At 42.3% G+C, this 26654-nt stretch overlaps 1 protein-coding gene and 1 non-coding gene across 5 annotated transcripts in view; both read right to left on the minus strand.

Annotated features, from left to right (window-relative positions):
• The window catches only part of CBL (Cbl proto-oncogene), an 89835-nt gene that overhangs the window by 12000 nt on the left and 51181 nt on the right, over nt 1-26654 (minus strand). For all 4 annotated transcript variants that reach the window (XM_086678891.1, XM_086678890.1, XM_086678888.1 and 1 more), the window contains 13 exons: nt 25975-26121; nt 22896-23052; nt 21983-22104; nt 21513-21650; nt 20598-20685; nt 19636-19767; nt 19218-19421; nt 12111-12242; nt 11587-11964; nt 9769-9863; nt 2026-2166; nt 1554-1654; nt 666-848 (listed from right to left, as the gene is read on the minus strand). In XM_086678891.1, coding sequence (XP_086535017.1) covers nt 666-848; nt 1554-1654; nt 2026-2166; nt 9769-9863; nt 11587-11964; nt 12111-12242; nt 19218-19421; nt 19636-19767; nt 20598-20685; nt 21513-21650; nt 21983-22104; nt 22896-23052; nt 25975-26121 — 2018 coding nt within the window. The remainder of the gene's footprint in view (nt 1-665; nt 849-1553; nt 1655-2025; nt 2167-9768; nt 9864-11586; nt 11965-12110; nt 12243-19217; nt 19422-19635; nt 19768-20597; nt 20686-21512; nt 21651-21982; nt 22105-22895; nt 23053-25974; nt 26122-26654) is intronic.
• LOC112866225 (small nucleolar RNA SNORA19) lies at nt 10358-10487 on the minus strand. The gene has a single exon (XR_003224081.2). It is a non-coding gene; the product is annotated as a small nucleolar RNA SNORA19 (small nucleolar RNA).

Raw genomic sequence — 26654 nt, forward strand, 5'->3', positions numbered from 1 at the left:
AAACAACTTCTCTGGCAGGGCCAAAGACACTAAACTTCTCCTTCCACAAAGAGGACAACAGAAATAAGACTAAGTTGCAGTGGAGAAGCATTAAACAAGGCTGGGCGGGTGGGGATCACCACCTGTTTGGGCAACTGGATGTATCTTTTTTGCCAGCTGTCCTGAGCACAGTCTTCAATTTCCAAAGTGACAGCAACTCTGGCTGCTGCCCTCCCAGGCAGCCACAGGTGCAAGGGCAGCCCCTGAGAGTCAAGGCCCAAATGTGAGCTGGCTCCGAGCCCACTCAGTGTGCTTCCAGAGCCGGCGCGCCCTCGTTCCAATGGGACAGGGCCCGGAAGTCAAGAATGCGCGCTCTGAACCATCAAGCTTCATTACTGGTGTCATGACACGCACCCCAAAGAACCAGACGTCCTACCTAGCACCAGCCAGGAGCAGCCACGGGTTAAGGAACAACCTTGTTTCTAAGTCTGGCAGAATCCTAAAGAGTCTGACTACAGTTCAACTTCCTAATGGAGACCCCGGGACCACCTTTCCTCCCACACAGACTAAAACAGACTTAACATCTGGTGACAAAAGCACTGTCACCAGGCAGTCACCTCTGTTGCAATACAAACCGGGAGCCACACAGCCATTCAGCACAAACCCAGGCCGGCCTGGAGACTCACTTGCAGTGGGGTCGCCTTCCAGAGACAACCAGCCAAACGAAGAGCTGGCGTTAGAGATGTCGGACAGAGTCCGCCGGGCCAGCACCGCCGGCACAGGCGGCTTGGGAACGTCATAGCCATCCTCCTCATTTTCAGACTCCTCGGGTCCGGTGCTGGCGTGGGCCGGGGCCAGATTCCCTTCACCTAGAGAACGGTTTGTGCGGTTATCTTCTGCTTCTCACACACACACCCCGTCTTCTAACGCAGCTCATTCGTTCACACATGTCCAGCACGCAAGCTACCAATGGTCTACCCTGGGCCTGACCGCCATGGCAGGCCCCGCGGGTGGAGACAAAAGAACAGAGAAAACACAGTCTGCACCGACACTGCGGCCCTGCTCTCCTGAACGTGGTAAAGGCTACCCTTGTCAGGGTTAACAGCCACTGAAGCCAAAGACTCAAGTGTCATTTTATAGCATTCATTCAACATTTCTACTGGCGTTTCACCTCGCAAGACCAGCCAAAGGGCCTGTGTGTGCTGCCTTCTTGAACTTTCAACTTGGTAAGCTAGTTGATATGGGAATTGAGTATTCACCACCCACACACAGAAGAATTTCATCAATGCTAAAAAAGCAAAGGAAATAAAAGGGAGCTGCCAGCATTGCGGGCCCAGGCCATAGAACCCAAATGTCTCTAGGCCCTGGAAGGATGAAAAAGTACAAAGGGAACTAGTTGCGTGAACAGGAAATAGAGGAGAGGGTTTTACTGCCCCTGGATCAAAGATATTTTGCCAAGAAGATTATTTAAAAGAAGTTTCTGCCTAGAATCAAGCTGTCTCAAATAGCCAAGTATGACAGGCTCGTTCCAATGGCACATCAATGATTTTCAAAGTAGCAGAATGGCTACTCACCAAAGGTGCTGCTCTCTGTGACAGCCGGTGCCGCCTGGGACTGAATATTATACATTGCTTCATATGTACAGCTATCAATCTGCTGGTCACAATCACACGCTCTGAACCAGAAGGAAAGTGGCATATGATCTTCAGAAACAGAACTCTGTTATCTGCAAACTTATTAAGCCTCGTCTATTCTTAACTATCCTAGACCCTGAGTCTATCAAGATAGCATTTTCCTTTTGCCAGGATCACTAATAAATGGCACAGGATCGACTCTTACGATGCACAGTGGACGTGTGGTTTTGTAACTACTGTGACAGTGAGGAAGCATAAGTGGAATTGCTTCTAGGTGCGAGGGGCCAAACGCTGGGGTATGTAGGCTCCACACGTCTTTCTGCTTTCATTCTGGCCGGATAACATCACGTAGGGAGCAGCTAGGCAGGTGAGTGGTGTCAACTTAATTCCCAGAAGACTATCGTGAACGTACCGTGAACTCTGGGTTGTGTCCAAAGGCCATTTCCCATCCGGTTTTGGAAGTCCTAGAGGCCTGGAGGAGGGGGTCATATACTCCGTGTCCTCCTCACTTTCACCCTGCTCCCCGGGGGGCAGCTTTGGCACAGGAAGAGGCCTGGGAGAGGAAGAAGACAGAAAAAGAAAATGAAAACGATAAACAAGCTGCAAAACGTGCAAGTGTGAAATGAGAGTCTTCGAGACAGGCCGCAACTCACTTCTGACGGAAAAACACATGCCACCTAGGGAACTGTTACTTCTCCTGGTCGAGACAGGTTCATTATTACAAAACACACTAACTTCAAGTTTTGCTTTCAGCTGACCACAGACACAGCTATGTTGTCTGAGATGGGCTACACGGGAACAGTGCTTGAAGCCGGTTCGTCTCAGTCCCCAAATAAACTGGGGTCCCAGCCCAAGAGCTGGCGTGCCAGTTTCTCCCTCACCAGGCACGAAGCGAGCAGCAGCTGTGGCCTTCTGACGATATGCTAGGAACCTATGCCAGATGCTAATTCTTAACATCTACCTATGGTTTCAAAGACTAATACAGCTTGTTGAAAGCTTCCTCATAGGTTATCTCCTACTTTAATCACTTTTCTCCTCATTTTAGAAAACAAAAATCTGACATCAAGAGAGATCAAGTGGTAGGTTAGCATCAATTCTGAGATGGCATCTCCCATCTTCTGACTCCTGCTTTGGGGATCTTGCCATTCCACCCGAAGCTCTCACCTAGCAGCTCTGGAATCAAAACTTCTCCTGCTCCCTCCCCCCACCCAAGAAACTTGACAAAACCAGGGGAAAAAAAAATCAACAAACAAGACAAATGCACGTGTGAACAAGCGCACACACATACACACAACTGCTGCTGGGAACGTGAGTTAAAGAGTGTACCTCCTCCCTTCGTCTTTGTATTTTTGCACATCCTAAACACTCGATAAGGAGCATCTACTGGATTTGTCTGTATTTACTCCATGTTTCTTTTTCCCAACTATAAAAGCAATAGCTGCTTATTATAAAACACTTAAATGTTACAGACACCTAAGACAGAGCGACAGTCCCTATAATCTAACTGCAGGTTTTTCTTATGTCTACGTATTACTTTGTGTTCCGCGTGCTGAAGTTTTGGGGTGGAAGCATATTAGTATCTACAATTTGCTCTGAAACGTGCCCAAGAAGTAAGAAAGACTGACAGATTGGTAGGGACAGAAGTATATAGAGGGGTGCCTGGCTGGCTCAATTGTTGCAACGTGTAACTCTTAATCTCAGAATTGCAGGTTTGAGCCCCACGCTGGGTGCAGAGATGATTTAAAAACAAAAAGTACATGGAACTAAAGGGTATTATGCTAAGTGTAATTCGCAAGAGAAAGACAAATATATGACTTCACTCATATGAGGAAGTTAAGATACAAAACAGATGAACATAAGGGACGGGAAGCAAAAATAATATAAAAACAGGGAGGCGGACAAAACATAACAGACTTTTAAATACAGAGAACAAACAGGGCTGCTAGAGGGATTTTGGGTGGGGGGATGGGCTAAATGGGTAAGGGGCATTAAGGAATCTACTCCTGAAATTACTGTTGCAGTATATGCTAACTTGGATGTAAATTAAAAAAAAAAAAAAAAAAAAAAGTGTAAGTGAGTATAAGAAAATGTTAATAGAGCCCGGGTGGGGAATATATGGCTGTTCACTGTAAAAATCTGTCACCCTGACTCTATGCTTGAAATTTTTCATAACAAGCTGTTGATGGTAAAAACCCATCAAGATTAAGAAAAAATATCAAGTATTGGTGAAGATACAGGGAAATGGTACTTTCAAATAGTGTCAGAAATGAGACATTGGTACAATTTTTCTGGAGTGTAATTCAGCAAAAATATTTAACCAAACAGGCATACACTTGGGCTCAGAAATTCCATTTCTAAGAATTTTCCCTAAGGAAATAATCAAGAATACTCACTAGAGCATTATTTATGATACTGAAAAAATAGGTGATAACCGGTCAAGTAAGAATGTACTGAATAAAGTAACTGTGGAACCACATACGCAGCAATATACCTGAAGCCAACCGGGTCCCTCAGTGCCTTAGAGGTTCCAAGCAGAAGCCTCAGAGGCCTACTTCCTTCTACCACAGTCAGTCTGTTCTTATCTACTTTACCTACTAAGGTTCCAATTAAGTCAGTTCTGCTGCTTTGTAATCATTTGCAATAACCTGAAAATCATTGTAGTAGGAGACTATATTATGATGTCCTAGGATGTTCAAGATCCTCCTAGTGAAAAAACGCATGTACAATAGGATTCCATACCCACATAGAATGGCAACGAAGATATTCAAATTGCTAACCAATGTCTGAACCTAGGTGTTAAGATTATGGATAACTTTCATTTCTTCAGTGTCACATATCTCTATTTTCTAAATATTCTTTAGCATATTACTTCCATAGAGAGAAAAAGGTCATTAAAGGTGCAAGCAAAAACTTTTTAAATTATTAGAATCTTTTTGTTGATGATGTTAATAAAAGTATACAACTGCACTTCCTTCCTCATTAAGTATCTTGGCAATACATCAAAACACTCACAATCTCTTGTCCTGGTAATTCTACTTTGGATGTATCTCTGGTTATGTGAAGATGTTCAATGAAGCAAATTTATTATGGGAAGAGGTTTTATGCAAAATAAATATCCATGGGGCGCCTGGGTGGCGCAGTCGGTTAAGCGTCCGACTTCAGCCAGGTCACGATCTCGCGGTCCGTGAGTTCGAGCCCCGCGTCAGGCTCTGGGCTGATGGCTCAGAGCCTGGAGCCTGTTTCTGATTCTGTGTCTCCCTCTCTCTGCCCCTCCCCCGTTCATGCTCTGTCTCTCTCTGTCCCAAAAATAAATAAACATTGAAAAAAAAAAAATTTAAAAATAAAAAAAAAAAATAAATATCCAACAGGGCAATGGTTAAATACGTAATGTTATATGATACTATATAACCATTAAAAGTGACTATTTTGAAAAACCTTTTTTTTTTTTTTTAATTTTAGTTAATATATGTTGCGATATTGGTTTCAGGAGAATTCAGTGATTCATCACTTACATGCAACATGCAGTGCTCATCACATGTGCCCTTCTTCATGCCCACTGCACATCTAGCCCATCTGCCACCCACCTCCCTCCATCAATCCTCAGTTTGTTCTCTATCGTTAAGAGTCTCTTATGGTTTGTTTCCCTCTCCTCTTACCTCCCCCCTTCCATATGTTCACCTGCTTTCTTAAATTCCACATATAAGTGAAATCATATGGTATTTGTCTTTCTGATTGGCTTATCTTGCTTAGCAGAATACATTCTAGCTCCATCCACATTGTTGCAAATGGCAAGATTTCATTCTTTTTGATGGCTGAGTAGTATTCCGTTGTATATGTACTACCACATCTTCTTTATCCATTCATCAGGTGATGGACATTTAGGCTCTCTTCCTAGTTTGGCTACTGTTAATAATGCTGCTATACACACTGGATTGTTAAAGAACTTTTTTAATGATAGGGAGAAATGCCCAAAATAAAAGGCTAAGGTGAAGAAAAGGGAGACTTTAAAACCATACCTTGATTTAAAACATACGTACATTTTACATGTCTACAGACACGACCAGTCGCAAACATCATCTAACTGCCTGAAACAGCTATACAAGCAGGATGAAATACAAACGAAAGGACGCACTGGAGAGTGGCCTGGCAGCCAAGACTCAAGGGGCCAAGACTCAGGATACCTTAAAGCCAGCCCTATACAGGGGTTCTGAACTTGAGCTGTGAAGGCAGTTTCAACAGGCTAGGGAGAAAGGGACTAGAAATTTGGGGTTCCATGATGGCCAAGACATGGGCGGCCAAAAATCCCAGAGAAGGGCACAGGGGAGAAGTAGGTGTGAAATCCTGCTATAGTTTTCCCTGGAGCTGCAGCTAACCTCTGAACTGTGTCTAGAGGCCAGCAGATTCTGAGAAACTGAGCAGACGGTAGTAACTGAAGGGCTCAACTGATACTTTGGTTATCTCACTAACCTGGAGAGACAAAGCTGGAGTTCACAGATACGGCCTTTGAAAGATTACTCTTCACGTGTTCAGTAACAAAAAGACGAATGGAGAATTTTATTAGAAAATTAGAATCCGTACATTTTTAAAAATCACGTGGAGGGGCGCCTGGGTGGCTCAGTCGGTTAAGTGTCTGACTTCGGCTCAGGTCATGATCTCACGGTCCGTGAGTTCGAGCCCCACATCGGGCTCTGTGCTGACAGCTCAGAGCCTGGAGCCTGTTTCGGATTCTGTGTCTCCCTCTCTCTCTGACCCTCCCCCCTTCATGCTGTCTCTGTCTCAAAAATAAATAAAACGTTAAAAAAAAATTAAAAAAAAAAATAAAAATAAAAATCACGTGGAAATTCCAGAACCTTAAAACACAGTATCTGAAAATACAAACTGAACAGATGGATTCAGGGCAGGTTAGAAACTGTAAAAGAGAAGATCAGGAAACCGGAATAGAGTAGAAACTATTGAGATCAAAGTAAAGAGAGGCAAGGAAAACAGCAGAGAGCCTAAGAGCTGTACGAGGCACGGTCAAAAAGGAGGGACATTCAGGTAACTGTGGTCACAGAAGGAGAAGGGAAGGAGATGGCAGTGTTCAGTCTATTTAAGAAAGAGTGGCTTGAAATTGTCTAAACAGGTTTTAAAACATGAAATCACAAAATCAATAAGCTCTACAAACCTTAAGAAGAATAAAGAAAACTATTTAGAAGTATTATAGTAACCGCACTGGCATCCAAAGACAAAGAGGTCTTAAGTAGTCATGCAAAGAAACACTACCTGTAAAGAAGCAACATTAGCCTGAGAGCTAATGTTCCAACAGAAACAATGGGGTATTCTTAAAATGCTGAAAGAAAGCAATGGTTTGTAACTGTACTTTTTTTTTTTTTCTTTTTAACAAATTTATTTGTTTTGAGAGACAGAGCGTGAGAAGGGGAGGGGCAGAGAAAGAGAGGAAGACAGGATCTGAAGCAGGCTCCAGACACAGAGCCCGATGCAGGGCTCAAAGTCACAAATCATGAGATCATGACCTGAGCTAAGTTGGATGCTTAACTGACTGAGCTACCCAGACACCACCCCCCCAACCAATTTTTTTTTTAAGTAATTTCTACACCCAACATGGGGGTCGAACCTACAACTTTGAAATCAAGAGTCACATGCTCCACCGACTGAGCCAGCTGGATGCCCCAACTTCATAAAAATGTTAAAATATTTTATGCATCGAAAAACTATCCACCATAAAATAGCAACCCACAGAATGGAAGGGAATTACTCACAAATCACATCTGATAAAGGATCAACATTCAGGATATAGAGAGAACTTATAAAACCTGACGACAACAATGAAAGGACAAACAATCCAATTAAAAAACAGGCAGGTGCCTGGGTGGCTCAGACGGGTTCAGCTCACGACAAGATCTCACAGTTCACTGGGTTCGAGCTCCTGTGCTGTCAAGCACAAGGAGCCTGGGATTCCTTCTCTCTCCCCCTCTCCTGCTTGTGCTCTCTCTTTCTCAAAATAAATAAGCAAAATTTAAAAAATTACAAACGAGTCGGGGCGCCTGGGTGGCTCAGTCGGTTAAGCGTCCGACTGCAGCTCAGGTTATGATCTCGCGGTCCGTGAATCCGAGCCCCACGTCGGGCTCTGTGCTGACAGCTCAGAGCCTGGAGCCTGCTTTGGATTCTGTGTCTCCCTCTCTCTCTGACCCTCCCCTGTTCACGCTCTGTCTCTCTCTGTCTCAAAAATAAATAAACGTTAAAAAAAAATTTTTTTTAAATAAATAAAAAATTAAAAATGATCAAATGTCTTAAATAGACATTTTTCCAAAGAGGATATGTGAATGACCAATAAATACATCAAAAGATGCTCAATATCACTAATCATTAGGGAAATGCAAATCAAAACTATGAGACACCACCTCATTAGAATGACTACCATCAAAAAACCCCCAAAATACCAGGTGTTGGCAAGAAATGTGGAGAAACGGGAATCCTTGTGCACTGTTGGTGGGGGTGGAAAATGGTACAAGAGCTGCTGCAGGAAATGGTGTAATGGGGTCTCAAAAAAATTAAAGAAAGAATTATCCTATGATCCAGGAATACGACTTCTGGGTACATATTCACAAGAACTGGAAGCAGGGCCCTGGGGGGTACTTGTTCCCCCACGCTCACGGCAAACTCTTCGCCAACAGCTGAAACGTGGAAGCGATCCAAGTGTCCGTCCACCGATGAACGGATAGGCAAAATGTGGTCCAGCAGTCACCCTTTATCTGCAATTTTATTTTCTGTGGTTTGACTTCCCCGGTCAATTGCGGTCTGGAAGCAGATGATCCTCCTCCTGATGAAGGTCAATAGGGGCCTAACACTACGTCACGGTGCGTACGTCGCTCACCTCACTTCATCTCGTCACATGGGCATTTTACCATCTCACATCACCCCAAGAAGGGTGAGTACAGTACGGTATTCGGAGAAAGACCACAGTCACGCACTTGTATCACAGCATACTGTTGTAATTGTCCTGGTTTATGATCAGTTATTGTCGATAATCTCTTACTGTGCCTAATTTATAAATCAAACTTCGTCATGTGTGTACGTAGAGAAAAAACATAGCATACACACGTTTCGGTACTATCCTTGGTTTCAGGCATTCACTGGGGGTCTTGAAATGCACCCCCTGCAGATAAGGCACAGGGTGGGGTGGGTACTGCATACAAGGGGAATATTATTCAGCCTTAAAGACGAAGGAAATTATGCAATACTATACAACATGAATGAGGACGTGATAAGTGAGTTAAATCACAAAAAGACAAATACTGCATGGTTTCACTTATACAGGTGGTAGAGTGGTCAAAATCATAAAGTATAACGGTGGCTGCAAGGGGCTGTGGGAGGGAAGGATGGGGAGCTACTATTTACCAGGTACAGAGTTTCCGTTTTACGAGATGAAGAGTTATGAGCATGGATGGTTGTGATGGTTGTGAATGTAGTTAATACTAATTTAATATTTAATACTAATAATGTACTTAATACAGTGAATGTATTTAATGCTGCTGAACTGTACGCTTATAAACAAGATGGTACAGTTCATGTGTTTTTTTGCCACACACACAAAAAAAGACACCGAAGAATTAAGAATTAAAATTAAAAATGATAAGAATTAAGAAAAGAATTGTTTTTACAAAAGTCAACAAAACCAGACTGCTTCTTTGAGAAGATGAATAAAATTGTTAAGCCCAATAAGACAGAGAACATGCACAGAGAAAAAAAATTAGTCCAAAACAGAAAATATAATAATTGTGAATTGATACAAATACAGATCAATTTTTATTTTCTTTATACTCCTGTGGGTTTTCTAAATTCCGTGAGTGAGCTGTTTTAACAGTACCAACTCCACAGTGAAATACAGCTTTAGGGGCACCTCGGTGGCTCAGTCCGTTAAGTATCCAACTTCAGCTCAGGTCATGATCTCACAGTTCGTGAGTTCGAGCCCCACATCAGGCTCAGTGCTGACAGCTCAGAGCCTGGAGCCTGATTCAGATTCTGTGTCTCAGTCTCTCTCTGCCCTTCCCCTGTTGTGTGTTCGTTTTCTCTCTCTCTCTCTCTCTCTCTCTTTCTCCCTCAAAAATAAGTAAATGTTTAAAAAAAAAAATTGAAATACAGCTTTAGTACTTACCTGGCAGCCAGAGAATAAATGGCACTGGCAGACGCAGAAGGTTTGATTTTGGGGTGCTCAAACTCTGAACCTGCTAATGGGCTGTTATTCATATTCTGGAAAGAAAGGTGGTGAAAAAGAACCTTCTTAACACAGCTCAGTATCTCCTCTTATTTATTTAACTTATTCAAAATAACAAGAACAGTAACACAGGCACACACCTCACTCTCAACGCTGTGCTTACGGGTTATTGCATCCCACCAAAAGTGGGACTGCTTTCAGGCTCTGAAGAAAGTCTAAATGTAAGGGTTAGGAAGACAGAGATCTAAAAAGAGCCAAGGAGATGGGGTTTATGGTTTCAATTCTAGATTTGAGGAAATTGGCTGTCTCCACAAATACCATTTCTAATTTTAAATATCTGTACCTCTGTCTACAATGATGCCACCAGAAAGTCCAGTCTAATTTATTCTAATTAGACTGCCTATCACACAGATGCCACTTAAATGTAAGCCACTCTCCCCCTTCTCTTGCAACCAAGAAAGATGCAGTTCATTTAAGGGCCACAGCATCATTCCTCAGCTTCACTACTCACAGACCATTCTCTCTTTTTACTTGTCTGAAGGAGACTGCCAGCATTACTACTTAGTTATACTGCTAATTAACCTTCAACTATCCGTACAGCACACAAGAAATAACACCGCTCGCATATACAAGAGAACACGGGGTAATGAAATGTGCACTAGACCATTCTCTCTCTTGCTTACTTAGCATCAGCTCTATAAGCCCCTTTGTGATTCTTCAGACTCTCCCAAACTCGCTGGCTTCCCCTTCATCCTGGAATGGTCTCCCTGAGAATCAGCACAGCGGGCTCCAGGTCTTTGCTCAGAACTGTACCCCATCCCTCCACGTACCCCTCAGCCCGACTCCAGCTATCCCTACAACCCCGTTTTGAGCTATTTTCCTCCACGGCACTCATCAGCACCCAACATCCTGTGTTTCATTAACTTACCGAGTTTATTTTGTCTTTACTCCACCAGAATGTAAACTTTCTAAGGGTAAGATTTCTTGTTGAGTACATACATAAACGAACCCCCCAAAAACAGATACACCTCCCCACGCCCAGGTCTGGACCTCTTTCTCATGCTTATTCAATGAACTACCAGCCTTTTTTCAATCTATCCTTTTAGCAATCTATTTTACATAATGCTACCACATGTACCTCTTGAAACCATCATTTTGCTCATGTCACTCCACTGACTTAAAACCTTCAGATGCTCATTTCCTACCAAATAAATTCAAATTCTTTTGGCCTTGATGGGGTTTTCCAGGTCCTCTAATCTAGTATTAATGCTCCTTTCATGACCTTTTCCCCACTCCGACACACAAACCTTCTGCTCCACTCATATTAACCTACTTCTAATCCCACAACACACCTCAAGCATTTGTGTCACTGTGGCTCTGACCTTAAAACTATCCACTTGGGAAAGAACACTTCAAATTCAGATGCCATTCGTTCCACAAAGCCCTCATGATTGCTCTATTTGGAAATAACCTCTCCTTTCTCCAAAACTGAAGTGTTTTCTATTTACACTACACGAATCCAGCCATACCTACATATATACACACATACGCACGCACCCACATACATATTGCAGTATTTACAAACATGCCTTATCTGATCTATTAATACACTTCTTGAGGGTATATATACTTCTGAGGGTAGGGATTACGTTTTATTATTTCTGAATCCTATACAAAACGTAGACAAAAGTGCGACCCATGAAATGCCATCCACAAATATTTGTTAACAGGCTAAATAATTTCAAAAGCAGGACTCACCACGGAGGTATCCACACTGAATGTGCTTCCAAGCCTAGGCACATCTGTTCTGGGCTCCATTTGTGAGGGCAATGAAAATGGAAGTGAGTGCCGGTTGGTTAATTCTCTACCTGTCCAGGGGTCACCAGCGTTTGGAGCGACCACTGGTACTTTGGGGATCGGCCGAGGCAGCCATGATTCCCCAAGGCGGCTAGAGGGAACAGGGGGCAGTTTGTCCCTGGACGGACAGTCGCCTGGTGTGCAAGGCAAGGGGCGTCTCTGAGGCCGGCTTTCTGCTCCAACAGAGTATGGCCGGTCTGGAGGGGGCGGTGGTGGAAGATCTCGAAGTGTGGGAGGTATCGGTAATGGTTTGTCCTTATGAAGGGAGCCAGAAGCTGCCTGTGGACGCAGGACGAAAGCAAATCAGTCAAAACCCACTAATCGAAAACAACAACAAAACACCCAACAACCACCACCACCCACACACAAAGCCCACTAATCCACAACAACGAATCAGAAAACCGTAGAAACGGATAACGTCTTACCTTAGAAGCACTTCCAAGCCCAGAAGCACTTGAAGGAATAGACACCCGCTGTTGCAGAAGGTCAAGTCGCGGCGGCACCGGGGGAAGGGAGGCTTGCGGGGCCACTGAAAATGGAGAGGGAGGCCGTTCCACCTGACACAAATAAAATTTCCTAATAGGTCATTCTTGTTTTGAGGGAGTGGCATCTTTCAACTCCTCCGAAAGCTGTAGACAGCAAGTGCTAGATGAACACTGACTAGAACGGCCAATGGCTCAGACTTCCTGAATTAGTTCTGTGTCACCATAAGAGGGCGCTCTCAATCACAGAAACACCATACAGATGCAAGTTACAGGCAAGGATCTAAAAATGGCTGTGAGTGCTCGCGTCGGCAGCACATATACTAAAAATGGCTGTGCTACAAAAAGCTTCTTAGTTTACATCCGAAAACAAGTGTTACAATTTTCCACATCCTCACCTGGAGAGAAAAAAATCTTTTCAAGGTTACAAATAGGAGCCCATATAAAAAAGAAAGGAGCAGACGTTAACCTCTCAACAAGTCACCTGGGAAAAAAAACATTTAAGGGCACAGGACAATGAAAGAGATCAAAGATGATAAATTCTCCATGGGTTGTTATGATAGGAATAAATAAATAAAGGTGTTTTAAGAGGAAAACAACCAACAGGATTGCTAAAAAGCATCTTGCGTCCTTCTGAAGAAACCAGTTATTTCAATTCAGTAATGCAAAGGGATTAATATCTTTTATCAATCTGTGTTCTTAAAATATGAGGTGCCAAACCGGTCGAAGCAATACATGTCTGTGCCTATCGCAGGGTGACGAGTAGCTGATAAGCGTTTCCAGGTAAGCGATCAAAAGAGATGCATAATTCATACAAAATGCTACTTGGCATTTGTGTTCCCTTCCAGGAAGCAATACAGATGGAATATGGGCAAATATGTATTACAAGCACTTACGTAAAATGACAAAAACAAAAAACGTTCACACCCTTAGTCCTGCCATTAATGCTGAGTGGTTTGTAAACGAGGGCAAAGAAAGCCCTCATCAGCTACCTGCTGTACTCATGCCTAAGGAAACGGGGCTCCGACTCAGTGGTGCATGAGCGATGCAGCTGCAGCAGCCAGGCACCTCAAGGGTTAAGAAAGTGAGAAGTTATTAGTCAGGCTAATTCTCACTTCTCCATTAGTTTCTAGCCAGTCGCTGTATCCGGATTTCTCCATGGAAGAGTCTCGTACCTTTATGTGCCTTTTCGTTCTGCTCACCAATCCCAGACCCGATTTATTAAAGCCAGCTTCTAGCAATTCTCCCAACTTCTGGTTTCTTATCTCGCCAAATCCTTTTTGCTCACCATTACCAGCTTAGCCATCCTTCAATATGCAGTCGCTCAAAACACCATCCAACACTAACTCACTTTCCCAATGTCTCAACTCAGGAATTCCTACCTCCTCACCTTTGTTCAAGTTGTTTCCCAATCTGAAAGGCCCGCTCTGCCTTGAAGATTTATTTTTAAGTGATCTCTATACCCCACATGGGGCTTGAACTCACAACCCCAAGAGTCACCCGTTGCACCGGCTGAGCCAGCCTATTTCAACCCCTCTCGCCATCTATCCTCGTTCTCATTCCTGAAGTGCAGAGGTTGGGCTAATCATACTCTTTAGTTCATGTCTCACCATCACAACTGATCCTTGCAGTGTTCTTTTATCTCAACATCTATGAAAATTCCAGAAAAGGAGAAAAACACAGGGGAGAAATTATCAGAGAAATGAAACAAGAATGTTTCTGAGACCTAACGGACACAAATATCCATAGGAAGGTTTTACTGCACAGTTAGCCCAATGAAGGAAAAAACCCACAACAAACAAGCAAATAAATAAACCAAAAAGGCCCTTACATTTTCAAGGAATTAAGGATAAGGAAAATAACCTAAAAGTTTCGTGGGGACAGGGAAAGGGGACACCAAACAGCAAACTAGAACCTACAAGCAAAGTGAAGCCGTAACCACTGAGAGTTGAGTCTTTTTCAACCTACTATTCTGTAACCAGTCCATCTGAAGGTTGAACAAAGACACTGTAAGGTATCAAACATCTCAAAAATTTTACCTCTCACCTTTTGGAAGAGATACTCCACCCAAACAAGGAAGTAAAGCAAGAAAGAGGGAACATGGGAGACGTGTTTCACAGGCACTTCCACAGAAAGGAGCGACAGGGAGGTTTCACGGGGGTGAGAGGAAGGCTCCAGGGGCTGGGTTGCAGCACCCCCAGAAAGTCCAGGCTGGGGCTGGAACGTGAAAGACTCTCATATGGTCCTACACTATATTATATACTACGTACTGTATTCAGAGAGTTAAGAGGCTATCGGACAGCTTGGTAAGCCTTGGCAGTGACAGGTACAGACAGAAAACTAAGGAAATAAAAATAAAGCGATTATCCCAAGAAGAGCAGAAGGTCACGTGAGAAAACAACAGCAATTGCATCGTCGCATATTACTTGGAGAGTCAGGGAGCAAAACCCTTACACACCGAAGAGTGATTTGGCCCCAAACCACTCAAATGTAATAGGGAGATATGGTGGAGGAAGGAGGGAGATAATAAACCCTTTTCTACAACACCTGAAGTGAACAGAGACTACTACTGAGGAGGCAAAAGAAAGCAGTGTAAGTAGATGGCATGAAGGGTTCAAGAACTAACAAATCTGAGTGGGCACACAGAGGAGCTGAAGGGAGGGCGGTGGAGGCAGGGAACCAAGGTTTCTGTCAGCCTTCTAGCAATTCTTTTACACTTACCAGAAAATCCACACGCATTTATCATTTGGATTTTGTAGTAAGTAGATCCACTGTATTAAAAATGAATCAAAATAAAACAGCAACAGAAAACAGCAGCTACCCAGGACATGATGAAACAGGCACTCTCCTAGTCTCATTTACCTTTGGGAGTGATTTTACAACAAAAAAACCGAGGATAAATTTTAGTATCTACACAAAAAAAATTAAATATCTTCGTAAAATATTTTATTCATACAAATGCAAAGAATAATAAACACCTACGTAAGTACATCTAAGAAATGCAACAGCACTGTCTCTGTGAAACTCCCCTGTGCCTCTCCCCTAACTGTATCTTTTCCTCCATCAAAGAGCCTAAATGTACATTCACTTTCACTCAGCAATCCCACCGCGTGAAATTTATCATACAGACAGACTTGCAAGAGAACACCAGCCTGCATAAAAAGTCTCGAAATAATACAAAATGTTCATTGAGAGACTATGTAAATTGGGGGCGCTTGGGTGGCTCAGTCAGTTAAGCATCCAACTCTTGGTTTGGCTCAGGTCATGGTCTCAACGTTCCTGAGTTCAAGCCCCAACCTAGGCTCCACAATGACAGCACAGAGTCTGCCTGGGATTGTCTCTCTTTCCCTCTCTCTCTGCCCTTCACCTGCTCACACACTCTTCCTCAAAAATAAATTTAAAAAGAGAGAGAGAGAGAGAGAGACTACATAAACTGAGGTACCTGGCTCAGTTGGTGGAACATCTAACTCTTGATCGCAGGGTCGTGAGATCAAGCCCCATGTTCAGTGCAGAGATTAATTAAAAATAAAATCTTTTTTAAAACAGGAAAGACTATAAATAAATTATGGAATAGCCAACTGATAATACACAAAGCTGTTTTTTCTTGATTTGAATTTTTACAGTGTACTTTTTATTTATACTTTTATTTAAATGAATAAATTTAAAATCATACAGATCACATTAAGAAAATTTTTTACAAGCAATTTTTTTTTTCTTTACAAAAATAAGGTGACACTATATATAGTATACAGTTATTTTTAAAACAATATACATTAGGGGCGCCTGGGTGGCTCGGTTGGTTTCGGCTCAGGTCATGATCTCACAGTTCACGGGATGGAGCCTTGTATGGGGCTCTGTGATAACACCGAAGAACCTGCTTGGGATTCTCTCTCTCTCTGCCCCTTCCATGCTCACATTCTCTCCTTCTCTCTCAAAATAAATAAACTTTAAAATCTATATGTAGATACATACATGAGACAGCTTTCCACTGAAGTGTATGTAAACTGAACTCCTTCTGCAGAGGATTCCACTATGTGGACTGTGGTAACCAGAATGAGGATTCGCTGTCCCCCAGCCCGAAGATGTTCATGCACACCCTAAAACCCAGCAACTGTGGATACCTTACTTTCCTTGGTAAAAGGAACTTTGCTGATATGATTAAGGGTGTGGATCTTTTTTTTTTTTTTTCAACGTTTTTATTTATTTTTGGGACAGAGAGAGACAGAGCATGAACGGGGGAGGGGCAGAGAGAGAGGGAGACACAGAATCGGAAACAGGCTCCAGGCTCCGAGCCATTAGCCCAGAGCCCGACGCGGGGCTCGAACTCACGGACCGCGAGATCGTGACCTGGCTGAAGTCGGACGCTTAACCGACTGCGCCACCCAGGCGCCCCAAGGGTGTGGATCTTGAGATGGGGGAATTACCCCGGATTATCAGCATGGGCCCATCTAATCCCAAGAGTCCTTAAAAGCAGAGAACCTCTGAGAGATAAGGCAGGAGGAGGAGGAAAGGAGTCCAGGATCCAAAGAATGCAGCTGACCACTGGAAGCTGGGAAGAGCACGAGCTGACAGCCAGCAACGACACAGGGATCTTGAGCCTACAACTGGCAAGGAACTAAACTCTGCCAAATCCAAGTAAGAAAGGAAATGGATCTTTCCCTAGAGCCTACAGACAGAACTGCAGACCTGCTGACAGCCTGATTTTAGCTTGACGGCACGTGTGTTACACTTCCCACCTTCTTGGAAACGGTAACAATAGTTTGTGTTGTTTTCAGCTGCCAAATTTGCAGTCGTTTGTTACAGCAGCCATAGAATACAAGCACATGGATGTATCATAATTTCTTGCTGCTGGACATGTGAATTCATTCTGATTTTTCATTGTTGCAGACAATGCTGTAAGAATAACTACATCTACATCTTTGTGTGCTTATCTGAGTATTTCTTTCTTTTTTTTTTAATCAGAGAGAGAGAGCACTCGTGCACGCAGGGGAGGAGGAAAGAGGAAGAATCTTAAGCAGGCTCCACACTGAGCAAAGAGCTCAACGTGGGGCTTGATCCCACGACCCTGGGATCACGACCTGAGCGGAATACAAGAGTCGGACATTCAACTGGCTGAGCCACCCAGGTGTCCCATTCAGGATAAATCGCTAAAACTGAAATTGCTAGTTTAAACATTACACATTTTGATAGATGTCAAATTGTCCTCCAAAAAGACGGGCTAATCTGTACCCACATCAACACTGAATGTGATTCCTATTTCTCCACAGTATTACTCATCTATAAAATTTCATAAAGGGGTAATTTTAATTTCAAACAAATACATCCATGAAAGTTCACCTCTTTATCCTTTTATTCAGCTTCCCTAATATTCCAGGAGTTACGAATAGATTTTCATGAATGAACACACAGAAATTTATGTAAGAATATAAAACTGCTTTAGAGGCGGTTTGGAACCAAAACTTTGGAACCAAAGAGCCTGTTTAAGAGGCCAAAACTTCAAAAAAAAAAAATCTGTCCACTTCAAAAAACCAAAAATGTACACCTCACTCCAGATTTCCTCCACTATCCATTATTGATACAGTATAGACAGATTTATCAATCCTGTTCTGAAGCGGTTTCAATTCCCAAACATTCAAAACAATTACTAAGTGCTCAATTTTGAGGAGTAAATTACAAATGAGACATGGCTCTTGCTTTCTGGGAATTTATAACATACCAGGAAATACATTTATAAAATATTACAAGGTGGTAAGTTCTATGGCGGACATATTCAGCGTCCTAGAGACACCTGGCCAGACCTAGATATGTGTGTAAATACATGTGAACTAAGGGTGGAGGAGGCAGGGAACAGCCTGGAAAGGTTTCCTAGGAAATGAAATCTCCACTAAATTACATAGAAACTACCAAGACAAAAGCATGGAGAGATTTTTAGTGGTTTGGCCTTGCTGGACCATAAAACATAAAGCAGAAAGAATTATAAGGGCAAAGTGCCTGGAAAGGAGAATGGCTTAACTCATTAAGTAATGAGAAGTCTGTGGTAAGAGTATGAGGCAAAGGAATGAGGTGGTCAAGTCTGCACGGTAGACCAACGGTTCTGGAAGCAGGAAGAAGAGATAAGGAGGACAGCCTGAAATAAGGCAGTGGCACTGAGAACAGAGAGGAGACACAATGGATACAATCATTTAAGAGATCAATCCACTCTTCCGATACTTATTGAGCACCTACTATGTGCCAGGCAGTAAGGGGATGATACGAAAGAAAGCTGCCGATGATCTGTAACACTCTAAACTAGAGAACCTAAAGCGTATCAGAAGCTTTTGTTTGCCCTATATTGGCTAAAATCTTCAAGGACTGCCTTACTTCTTACTTGGGAATAAATCTGTTTTACCCTACCTCCTCATGTTACAGAATTTGATCCCATCCTTTCCCGGCCTTTATATGTTTCCTCTCTTTACCAGGGCCTTTCCAGTTTGTTTAGTTTCTACATAATACTTCCTACTGCCAGTTGTCATTTATTTGGTTACTAACAGTGCCTCAGCCCCCCCGCCCCCCCGCCCCCCCGCAATCTAACCTTCTGATGCCAAGACATTAATTAGGAAAGAAGGCAAGAAGACCGCATTCTCCTCACAGCAGCAAAATAGGGTCCCATTTTTTTATACTCCCCTCATTTTCTCCAACAAGCTCCGTGAGTAAAGCCCTGTCTAAGACACAGGGCATGGGCCTTAAAGGCGGAATGTCTGGCCACAGACCCCGGTTCAACTCAGTAGCAGTGTGACTGTCAGCAAATTCCTTAACCTTGCCATGACTTGGTTTCTTCATCTGCTAAATGAGAGGAGTAGTATCTACTCCTCGGTTATTGGAGGAGACAGGAGTATAGGACTGTAGGAGTTAAAATAAGGGAAGTGCTTGACATGGTATCTCTCACATAACAAATACTCAGTAAACGTAAGCTACTGTGACCCCTTATAGATCCATGTCAGCAGGTGCTCTATCGCTTTAGAGCACAACTCAGCATGCAGTTTGTCACAGTCTCTTGCACTGCAGTCTTACCTTGGCACCAGCCAATTCCTTCATCATAAAGAGAGAATCATCAGCTCGTTCGTCGTCATCGTCATCATAATTTGGGGAGGGAGCTCCCTCAGCTCCTTGCCTCAGCAGGCTGCCACTTCCTCTAGGGTCAAACGGATCTACCACAATGGGCTCAGTACCTTTAATTTCACATCGGCAGAAAGGACAGCCCTGGCCTTCTGATTCCTGCGGAGGAAACAGGAGATGGTAACAGACACGTCTCAAAGTACTGACAAGATCTGTCCACTGGGAAATGCATTTCCTAGAGACGAAAAAAGAAATCAAAAATTTAAAACCTACCCCAGAAGCCAGGTCATCCTTTTTATCTGTAAAGGATACACAATCCCCAATTCTTCAGAGTGATTACACAGCTGGGGAAATGCATGCTTTGGATCCATACCTGCCAGGACGTAAGACAGGACGTGCACATGAGGTGTCCACAGGGCTCGATTTTTACATCCTTATCATTTTCAGCACATATTTTACACAGTTGGAATGTGGAGCCCATCTCACAGTATAATTCATATTGTTCCTTTGATTAAAAAGAAATTAAAGAGATTACTCAGCCCATTCAGATATTTGTTGAACTGTAACTGTACTGTTACTGATTGTAACTGTAAATACTAACAACAGAAAAACTAAAGACTTATTTTCTATACAAATTTTGCTTGTACGAAAGTGGTCAATAGTCTCTCGTTAAAAGAGAAAAAAAGCACTCGGTCTCGGTCCTATTTTAAGTTCTTTAGAGAAACCACACACATATAAATTCACTAATCTAGTCAATGGTTTAAAATGTAAATGTTCTGGGGTGCCCGGGTGGCTCAAACACCCGCCTTCCACTCAGGTCATGATCTTGAGGTTCGTGGGTTCGAGCCCTACGTTGGGCGCCGTGCTGACAGTTCGGAGCCTGGAGCCTGTTTCACATTCTGTCTCCCTCTCTCTCTGCCCCTCCCCCACTCGCCCTCTGTCTCTCTCAAAAATAAACATTAAAAAAAGGATAAAAATACATAAATGTAAATGTTTCAATCACTTAATACAATAGAACTGTCAGTTCTGTAAAGTACATACAAAAGCTTGCCTCCAGGGCGCCTGGGTGGCGCAGTCGGTTAAGCGTCCGACTTCAGCCAGGTCACGATCTCGTGGTCTGTGAGTTCGAGCCCCGCGTCAGGCTCTGGGCTGATGGCTCAGAGCCTGGAGCCTGTTTCCGATTCTGTGTCTCCCTCTCTCTCTGACCCTCCCCCGTTCATGCTCTGTCTCTCTCTGTCCCAAAAATAAATAAACGTTGAAAAAAAAAATTAAAAAAAAAAAAAAAAAAAAAAGCTTGCCTCCAGAGCTATGGTTATACCATACAACAAAATTCACCTGGGTCACTTTGATGTGGTCTTGGGGAGTTGGTTCACACAAGCCTGTCAGGTCAGGATTCTGATTCCGTCCATCTGGAAACAGATAGCTGTAAAAAGAGTAACCAGCCTCGGGGTTTTACTAAAGCTAATTTGTAACTGCTACCAAGACAGACAAATTTTATCTAGCAATTCTCTCATTCTAAAAGGGTAGTTTTGCATAAGTACAAAGATGTATCTTACTAATACTTCAAAAAACATACAGGGGCGCCTGCGTGGCTCAGTAGGTTGAGCATCCGACTCTTGATTTCGGCTCAGGTCATGATCCCAGGGTTGAGGGATCAACCCCCACATCGGCCTCCATGCTGAGCATGGAGCATGCTTAAGATTCTCTCTCTTTCCCTCTGCCCCTCTCCCCCACTTGCACTCTCTCTCTCTAAAAACAAACCAAACCAAAACAAAACAAAAACAGAACAGTTCCAAGAAGATATTCCCAAACACTGATAGCTCTTTCTCTAGGCCACAACGCCCCAGGCTCTATCGTCTGAGAGGCTGACAACTTTTTCAGTAAAGGGCCAGACGGTAACTATTTTTGGCTCTGCAAGCCACGTAAGTCTGTCTGTGTCATGTATTCTTCTCTGGTTGTTGTTTTTTAAGTAACACTTGAAAAGGGAAAACCTGTCTTAGGTGCGGGCTGTACCACAACAGTCAGCCTCATAGCTAACAACAGCTACGAGCCATAGTTTGCCAACCCCTATGACTCCTTTTAAATAAAAACAAAAGTCCTACAGAACCTGGAGGTCAAAACAATATAACCTGTTAAGATGCTCCTTGAATCTTAAACTGTAAAAGAACCCTGGAATAAAGTCACTGATGATCAAGTTTCACAACCCCTAAGTTCCTAGACTCCAGCAGATGACAAACAGTAGATACTCACAAGCCTTCCCTGAAGCCGTCAATCAGGGCTTGAAAGAGAGGTTTATTGTGTGGGATTGTCTGCAGAATGTTCCCGTCAGCAGTGACGTACCCAATAGCCCACTGACCCAGACGAGTGCAGCTGAGCCGGAAAATGTAACTGTGAACAGTGAGGAACAGAACCTTTTACATACTTGTATTCGGGTGGAAGCTGAGACAGAGACAAAAATCAAAAGGACCACCAATAATAGATTCTACGATGACTACAGAGCAAAAGCAAGAAACACATACGCTCAATTTTTAAGTGGCTTGAAAGCATTTATCAAACCCTAAGATCTGAATCCGTCAATTCCTCTGGTGAACAGATAGCAATCCCAGTAAAGAAACGTGGCCGCTGGGGAACTAACACAAGATCGTGTTTCCTCCTTTCTGGCAAAGGTCACAAGAGAATAAAATATAGGAGGATAAACCTCTTTGCTTCAAGGAACTGACCTTCCGGGTTTGTGAATGAACTTCTGGAGCCGAGCTTTTACTTCATCATACGTCAGGAAAGCCATGTATCCGGGATGAGTTACAGCAAGACTGTTCCAGTTCCTGAGCAAAGAGGACCACGGCTAAGGGAACAAGAGTTCAATCAGACCACTCAGCTCAAGACCTAAAACCAACTTCAGAGCAGTGAAAAACAGAAGGAAAACAACCTTGATTCTCAATGATAAATTCTCCATTTACTCTCACAAATTTTGAATTACGTTGTCACTATGAGGGAAACACGGTTGAGATAAGAGCTTACAAAAACTAAGAAAAAACAAATATACACTTACAGAAAGATTTTTTTCATAAAATGAAATTCAAGACATTCTAACGCAGTTCTACTGACAGGAGTGAGGTTAAATGGCAACAAACAAAAAAATCAGAGAAACAGCAGGACCCACACGTGCAACTAAGAAGTTGCAAACAAAGGCTTATGCAAGTTTGGCTACATGCACATTATCTTTATGGAAAGAAATAAATGAGCTCTTTCGAAGCTCTCAATATTAACAGTCAAGAATTTCAATGCAATAGGAGAAAAAGTTGGAAACACATAATGTCCAGCAACAGGAAACTGATTAAATAGATCATATTATACCCATTTTCTGGACGTTCCAAAACCATTAAGACAATGCAAAAGAAGACTACTCACTAACAAAATGAGATGATAAATATGAGGTGAACAAAGCAGATCATATAGTTATTTTTACCAATAAATAAATAAACAAAAATACAGGGCAGTGGGGGTTTTTTTGCTTATAATTTCTAGACTAAAAATACTTTTATACAATAAACTTTCAAATGTTACTTTTTTAAAGAGCTCTCTCTTCAGAAAAGTAGCAACAACTAGTTGTTAGTTTTGTTTGTAGTATCCTACCTGAAAGAGTCTTGTAAAGATGTCAAATTCAAAAACTGAAATATAATCATTGCAGGTCAGATCAATAGTGGATTTCAGAGCCATGGCCTCGAGCCCGGAACTGATGGGATGCACTTCGTGAAGGGCCTGTCGGAAACTCTTCCAAGGGACTATTGTCCTGGGTGGGGGGTGGGGGGTGGGAGGGAAGGCACTGAGTGAGACAACAGACAATTCTGGGCATTGCTAAAATAACCAAGGAAAAGAAAGCCACATGAGGTCTTAAAACCAATTTCAATTCTCTTAAAGAAGCTAAGCTATATTTTGGATTGAGAAGAGAAAGGGAGTAAACGATGTATTTCTTAACTTTCTAATGCGTACATTGTAACAGAGACATCTTCTTCCACTATTCTTTGGCAGAAGGTCACAAACTAACCCCTTTCTCATCTTTCTTCACACATTTGTTCCATTTAGGGAAGCACGGAAAGAGAGAGGAAATTACTCTTTTTATATAATAAATGCAACCTCTGGCCAGGCCTCAATTAACAGAAAGCTTACGTTTAAACTAAGTTTTTTTTTTTTTTTTTAAGTATTTATTCATTTCGAGAGAGACTGCACACGCATGGGCGCGTGCACGAGCGGGAGAAGGGCAGAGAGAGGAGGGGAGAGAATCACAAGCAGGCTCCGAGCTGTCAGGGCAGAGTCCAACATGGGGCTCGATCCCACGAACCGTGAGATCATGACCTAAACCAAAATCCAAGAGTTGGACACTTAACCAACTGAGCCACCTAGGCGCCCCAAAATAACTTTTTCTTAATTTTTTTTTAATGTTTATTTATTTTTGAGACAGAGGGAGACAAAGCGCGAGTGGGGGAGGGGCACAGAGAGAGGAAGACACAGAATCTGAACAGGCTCCGGGCTCTGAGCTGTAGGCACAGAGCCTGTCGCGGGGCTCAAACTCAAGGACCACGAGATCATGACCTGAGCCAAAGTCAGAAGCTCAACCGACGGAGCCACCCAGGGGCCCCCAAAATAACTTTTTCAAAGCATGAAATACATTCTGAGTTCTCTGAGGAACTCACACTCTCAAGAATGAGACAGGAGGAAACAGGCTTATGGCACAGGAGCAACAGAGTTTGACAGGGATGAGGAATAAATTATTAATATAAGTGATTAAACCCCAGATAAGGCAAGCACCAGATATTATGGGATTTCTATTTCTCAAAATACAAGCTCATTGCCTTTGAAAAGTTTTAAGACATCAAGTGGCATTTTGAACTCTTTTCTAATGTAGTTATTAAGTTAAAAGAAACAAAGTTAAACTTATTCCCATCCTCTTTACCCAGATTTTTAAATCACTAATTATTCTATGTTTTACATTTACACATATTTTGAAAAAGGTGGCATTTAAAAAGAAATTTACATTAGGATCTGTATATTCGATGAAAAAGTTTTATTGTTTTCTATCTTTTCATTTCCTTGATCCAAAGTTTCAGAGGACATACAGGAACATTTATATTAATACTTAAGAGCATAAGCTTAATTCATGAATCTGTCTGTCGAATTTAAAACTTCTATACGTCAAAAGACAATATAAGGAAAGTGGAAAAACCAGCTACAGATTAGAAGATACTTGTAAGTAACTAACAGACAATCCGTATCTTACAAGAGGAGAAAGTGTAGTAAAAAGGACAAGTCAGGAAGAGGAATAGGCAAGTTAGAGTAAGAATCCTGACTGGTCACACTTGTGAAAAGATGCTCAGTCCCCCATGTCATCAGGACTATAAAGCAAAATATGACACCCAATTCACATCACCAGTGTTAGCCAGACTCTGGAGCTACTGGAATTTACGTACACTACTCACAGGGATATAAACTAGTATAACCACTTTGGAAAGCAACTGGGCAATATCTGGCAAAGCAGAGGATGTGAAACCCCCTGATTTGGCTATTTTGCTCCTAGCATGGAACTATGAAGAAGCTCCTGCCTATGAAGGTGAATATAATTTTGTTCACCTCAGCGCTGTTTGTGATAGCAAATAATGTGAAACATATGTCCATTAACAGCAGAACGGATGGGGAGAAAAAGAAATAAATATTCAAACAAAGAGCACGGGTTTCAATTGAATCTGCGAAATTTTCTCCAAAAAGAAAAAAAAGTTAACTATTTACACCAAAGCAGCAGATACAGTACACGTCCTCCCTTATCTGCAAAGGATACTTTGCAAAAACCCTCAGTGGATGCCTGCAAACACAGGTAAATACCAAACCCTATATATATTATGTTTCGTCCTATACACACACACCTAAGATAAAGTTTAATTTCTAAATTAGGCACACTGAGAGATTAAGAACAATAACTAATCAAATAGAACTCTAACAGTATACTGTAATGGAAGTTATGGAAATATGATCTTTCCCTCTCACAATATCTTACAGTACATACCCTTCTTGTGGTGGGTGATGTGATATGATAAAATGCCTACGTGATGTGATGAAGGGAGGTGAATCACGTAGGCACTGTGATGTAGTGTTAGGCTACTAGTGACCTTCTGATGAAGTATCAGGAGGATCACCTGCTTCTGGACCACAGTTGACCGCAGGGAACTGAGACCATGGAAAGTAAGACTGCAGATAAGGGGGGGAGGGGGGAAGCTACTGTACATTCATGTTCGTTATTTTTCTCTATGCTTTCCCATATTATTCCATTCATAAAAAAATAAGTAGGGGCTCAGTCAGAAGACCATATGACTCAGGGTTGTGATTTCGAGCTCCACACTGGGGTTAGAGTTTACTTAAAAAAAGTTAGGGCAGCTGGGTGGTTCAGTTGGTTCAGCATCTGACTCCTGATTTCAGCTCACATTTGTGAGATCACTTGTGACATCAAGCCCTGTGTCGGGCTTCGTGCTGAGCAGGAGGCCTGGTTGGGATTCTCTCTCCCCCTCTCTGCTCCTCCCCCACTCTTTCTCTCTCTCAAAATAAAATAAACATTAAAAAAAAAAAAAAGGAAAAAAAGTTAAAAATTAGATAAAAAATTTTAAAATACACAAAAGGCCAAAACATATGCTTTAGTTTTCATAGTTCAAATTATTTGGGCACTTACTTTTCCCCAAAAGCTTTCCTCCAAAATTCTGCAGCGTCTGCTTTCGTAATCCGAAATGTGTCTCCTTGAAAGAGTCCACTTGGAAAGATTCCTTTTAGTTCCGCCAGCATGTGGCTGAAGATCAGTGACAGTTTGGTTAGGTTTCGCCTACAAATGATCAGAAGTGCAATAATTAAACACATAACGTTATTTTTATTTTAAATTCACTCAAATCAACTTAGTCAGGTGTGTAATTAATATGAACACGAATATACATTTACGAAGAACCTCTTCCAATATACTTTCTCATCAATATTATTCAGAGATATTATAAAACTAGGAAAGGAGAGAGGAAGCAAATGTGTTGTTGACATATGAAATACTCTGTGATACTATCTGTGTTCAAAGCAGGGCTTCAGAAACTGTTTTTGCTCTAACATCATATGAAAGATGCAGATAGAACAAAGACTGTGGCACTCACTAGATCCACTCCCATTCCCTCCATTCAAAAGATGTCCTATAGTAAATAGAAAAAATTTAACAGGAATATATTTTAAGGCTTTTAATCTAACTCAAGCCAAATACCTCTGAGTATTCACTAATATGAACAAATCCACGTTGTGAAGATGACAGAGGACTCAAATAAAGGTACTTACTTGAACACCTCGACTAATCTACTCACAAAAGAGAGGAAATGCTAA

Source organism: Puma concolor, chromosome D1 (assembly GCF_028749965.1).
Source record: "Puma concolor isolate L17-30 chromosome D1, mPumCon1.1.hap2, whole genome shotgun sequence".
Classification (NCBI taxonomy): Eukaryota; Metazoa; Chordata; class Mammalia; order Carnivora; family Felidae; genus Puma; species Puma concolor.